Raw genomic sequence first — 4,283 nt, forward strand, 5'->3', positions numbered from 1 at the left:
GGTTATAAAACTTATGCAAGTGGTAGCACTTTAGACGGGGCTTGAAGAAATAAAACAGGAGGAGTCTAGGCAGACATTAGATAAAATCTGATCCATCAGCCCACGTGTTATTTAATGGGGCATGGAGAGTAGCTGACTCTTAATAAACATTACAAACCAAAGGTGACTTTCCACCCTTTCGGAGCCGTAGAAATTGTTTTAATCAACTTCCCTGATAAGAGAGCTGGGTTACAGCTACTGCACCTCTTATATCCTCTCTCCACTGATGCCTGGCGCCATGCGAATCTTTCTCTTAATTGTTGCTGCCCTCATTCTTCTTGCTCAAATTTTCCCAGGTACGAAAGAAATCCTCACAGATGTAAGGATGGCATTCTGTGTGACTTGCCATTTGAGAAGAAATCTCAGCTTTTAGAAAAGTGCATGACTCATCTTGTATTCTAAAAAGGTCCCAGTATGAACCGGCTCCTCTACATCTTTCCCTGAGATCAGACACAAAACAATGGGGCCACACTTACCCTGACCCTCTCCAGCCAGAAGGGTATCTAGTTAATTTCCTTAAAAGCTCTACCAAGGGGTTCAGACTTGTGTACATTTAGATCTCTTTCCTCTTCTGTAATCTATCCAGCTTCAGTGTATGCCAAGGTGATTGCTTTACAATGAGAGAAAACCTCAGAGGCACACGTGAGTTGAGACAAGTACGACCTTGTAGACTCAATGAAACTAAACGTATGACAACAGGTTCTTAATGGTCTGTTTTGTCCAAATCTCCTAACCTTAAATTATTTTGGACTTTCTAGCTCCCCCATACTGACGGAAAACTACATCATTTAAACCACTAACATCTTAATGAGTTTGTTTTAAGTCCTTGAGTCCTTTGAAATGATCTCTATTTGCTCAATACAGCCAAGACTCTATCCTTAAGAAACTTGCATGTCTATTCCTCCTCTACTGTCCCGCACCCTTCTGCTATGAGGCCCCTCCAAATGGAGTTCTCCATGCAGCATGAAGCACCTGTCTATTTTTAATTCATGGTTCCTGAATTTCTACCCTTATTTATTACACATCCAGTCCTCAGTAGGCCTAACAAACCACTTGATACTGAATGGGTGCCTACCACTTATGAGAAATTGTTCTGGACACTATAAATAAAATAGGTAAAAATGGAAGTAAAACTGTAATTACAGCATAGCTTTTGCCCTTCATTTGCTTGAAGTTTATTGGTCTATTATTTCCGTGTTAATCAAAAATAGGTTGCCTGTAATAGCAAGTAGGCATTCGACAAATTTTAAAAGTATATCGTGAATGGATGAGGCAGGAAGATGTACAAATTACTATAATGCAAAAACAGTTCTCATAAGTGCTGTAAGAGATGCAAAGTTCGGAAAGAAGCCACAGAAGTAGAAGCCTGGTTCTCGTTGGGGGATTAGAAAAAGCTTCCTGGGATGTGGCACTTGCATTGCAGTTTTGAAAATAGTCCAGAGCAGAAGTAATGACCAGAGACAAAAATAATGCCTTCGTGTTTCAAAGTCTTGCTTGTAGAATCAGTCACATAGCTTCTGTCCCCAGTCACTTTCCTTGGAGGTCAGACGACAGATCCAGGTTAGGGAAACACATAGAGGGCATGAGCTGTCCTCTCCAACTCCTGTCATCAGGACTGCAATTCATGAAGAGCTCCCTGTCCCTAACTCAGCTCAGACACCTGTGAACGCCAATGATAAGCACAGTTGTGGGTATAAAGTAGGACCCCCAGCACCACAGCCATCACAGAGAATCTCAGAGCTGGGAGTGAGTTGAATGCAATGTCATCAACACAGACTATTACACCAGAATGTTTGAGGTTGGATTTCAGTTCCAGTCCTCAGAAGCTGTATGAACTCTGTGCTTCAGCTTTCTTTCTATAAATGGTAATAAGAATAGGGTTGTTTTAAAGATGAATGCACTTGTTATATTAATTAGAGGCTAACTTGTTTTAATAAAGAAACTTTAAAATAGAGTGACTGAAAAAAGAGTTTCTTTCTTTCTCATGTCAAGTCTAAAACTAGGTAAGTTGATTAGGCTCTTCTCCATCAGTACGTGTTAGGACTAGAAGGGAAAATCAGCTTGGCCTTCCTAAATGTGTGACTACTTTGTCTGGTTCTAAAGATGCTCTAATAGGAAAGGCTTAAAAGTAAGGAAAGGACATGATTATAAAGATCACATAGAATCAGCTCACATCTTTTCACTTCTATATTCACGTGGCCATACAGAAATAGAAAGCCAGGAACTGACGTCTTTAGGTAAGTATCTGTGTGTCCAGCTAAAACCCAGAGGTTCTATTACTAAAAGTTTGAAGGGAACAATAACTGCCGGGGTATAATTTAACAATCTCTCTGTTTATAGAAACTGCTTAAATGGTGCCAGGCACATACACTGGGCTCTGAAAGAGTTAACCATCATTATTGTTTTGTTGCCATTATTGTTCTTTTTATCTGCCCCAGTTCAACATTTAAACACCTTACACATATTCCATGTCAGTTGCTTACCCAGATAACTGATAAGTTGAACTGATCGATATCTCGCAATACCCCAGGTTCAACTTTAGACTATTAAAAATATTCCCCTTACTTTGAATAGAAGTCTAAGTCCTTCCTCTTTCTTTCCATTGGTCTGAGTCCTAACTTGGACATTAAGAGATATTAGAAGACCAATATCTCTTCAACATGGTAATACCTCACTTATAGGACAGATAACATGTACCTTTTCTCCCCAAAGTTGTTCTTTCCAAGAATAAGCATTACCCTTTTTGAGAGTAAGTGCCAGTTTTTTCCCCAACTATCTCTCCTGAGACCATAGACCACCATTTATTTTTCAATCTTCCTCTATTGGAATATTGTTACTCTCTTCAGCTTAGTCTTTGATCTGAATGAACAGACAGACATTGCTTATGCCACTCTAAATTTGCTTGCCAGAGCTACAGATATTATTCCCTTGATGTTCTCTATTCAGCAGGTTAGTACCATATTTCTTTTATCTTTGTAAGGAAAACTGAAAATTCACAACCATACCGCGTTTCCCCAAAAATAAGACCTAGCTGGACAATCAGCTCTGATGTGTCTTTTGGAACAAAAATTAATATAAGACCCAGTCCTATTTTACTATAAGACTGGGTATAATATAATGTAATATAATATAATACAGATATAATACTCAGTCTTATTTTACTGGGTTTTATCTCATATTATATAAGACTGGGTCTTATATTAATTCTTGCTCCAAAAGACACATTAGAGCTGATTGTCCAGCTAGGTCTTACTTTCGGGAAACCACTGATGTCAATGCACATTGTCCATCATCAATCTGCCTCCAATTGTGAACACCAGTCTTTACCTTTTGTTATAGATCAGAGACTGTTAATTTAGAGACATGAAAAAGTCATTTATTGGAATTAGAAAGCATACTGTCTCCCTCTCAACAAGAAATGATTCTTATATCCTAGAAGTGATTACAACAGAGACACTTTTTTTGGGTCCTAAATGAATGTCAAACTGCATAGACAGACTGTACAGGGATTTGAGCTCAGACACAGCTGTTCAGGTGACATCTGCTTTTTCTGATCTTGAGATTTATACTCTGTTTCCAGGAGATTTGGTAATGGGGAATTCTGAATTTGGCCTGGGTGATGTAATTTTGCCTTCTAGTAGTTAATTACTGGATAACTGAAGAGTAATTGCTTTCTTCATTTAGCCAGGGGAGGTATTCAAAGACAAAAACGTTGTGTGAAGATGGATGGTCGCTGTGAAGTCGAATGCCTGTCTTTTGAAGATAAGATTGGGGGCTGTAGAGCTGAACTGACACCATTTTGCTGCAAAAAGAAGCAAAAAAATTAAATGCTTAGCAGCAGCTACAAAAATGGAAGAGGTGGCTGTGATCTCAGTGCATCAAATCTCTCTGGATCTTCTCTCTTTGGCCTCCAAATTTTGGATTCTCTGAAGCTATCAGTGCATTTCCTGATGCCACAGTGTAATACTCTTTTTAGGCTGTGAGCTTCCGGAGAGAAGGCACTATGTTTTGTTCACCTGTGCATCCACAGTTCCTGGTAGAGGGCCTATTATTATTTCATTGATTGACAAAGTGAGCTAGAGAATTAATAGATTAAACAGGTAGATTGGAAAGGTTGGGCTGCGACTCACTTGAGCTGAGTTCTAACGTTATATATAGTCCAGGCTTCAAACAGAGGTGTGGCCTTGGGCCCTTTCTCCCAGGGTTCTGATATCCTAAAATGAGGAGATTCAACTACGTAGCAA

General features: G+C 39.3%; 1 protein-coding gene across 1 annotated transcript; it reads left to right on the plus strand.

Moving 5' to 3' along the window:
- Window positions 1-265: 265 nt before the first annotated feature.
- On the plus strand, window positions 266-3,866 carry LOC117021044 (beta-defensin 107A-like). The gene is made up of 2 exons (XM_033103767.1): window positions 266-335; window positions 3,724-3,866. Exons 1-2 carry the CDS (start codon window positions 266-268, stop codon window positions 3,864-3,866), a joined length of 213 nt encoding a protein of 70 aa, XP_032959658.1.
- The last annotated feature ends 417 nt before the right edge of the window (window positions 3,867-4,283 follow it).

The sequence above is a fragment of the Rhinolophus ferrumequinum genome, chromosome 4 (assembly GCF_004115265.2).
Source record: "Rhinolophus ferrumequinum isolate MPI-CBG mRhiFer1 chromosome 4, mRhiFer1_v1.p, whole genome shotgun sequence".
NCBI lineage: Eukaryota > Metazoa > Chordata > Mammalia > Chiroptera > Rhinolophidae > Rhinolophus > Rhinolophus ferrumequinum.

What these genes read in the sequence shown, in the direction of transcription:
- LOC117021044 (XM_033103767.1), top strand. Translation starts at nt 266, where the DNA reads ATGCCTGGCGCCATGCGAATCTTTCTCTTAATTGTTGCTGCCCTCATT. An exon ending in TCTTGCTCAAATTTTCCCAG is followed by an intron (nt 336 to 3,723) that starts GTACGAAAGAAA and finishes TTCTTCATTTAG; the next exon opens with CCAGGGGAGGTATTCAAAGA.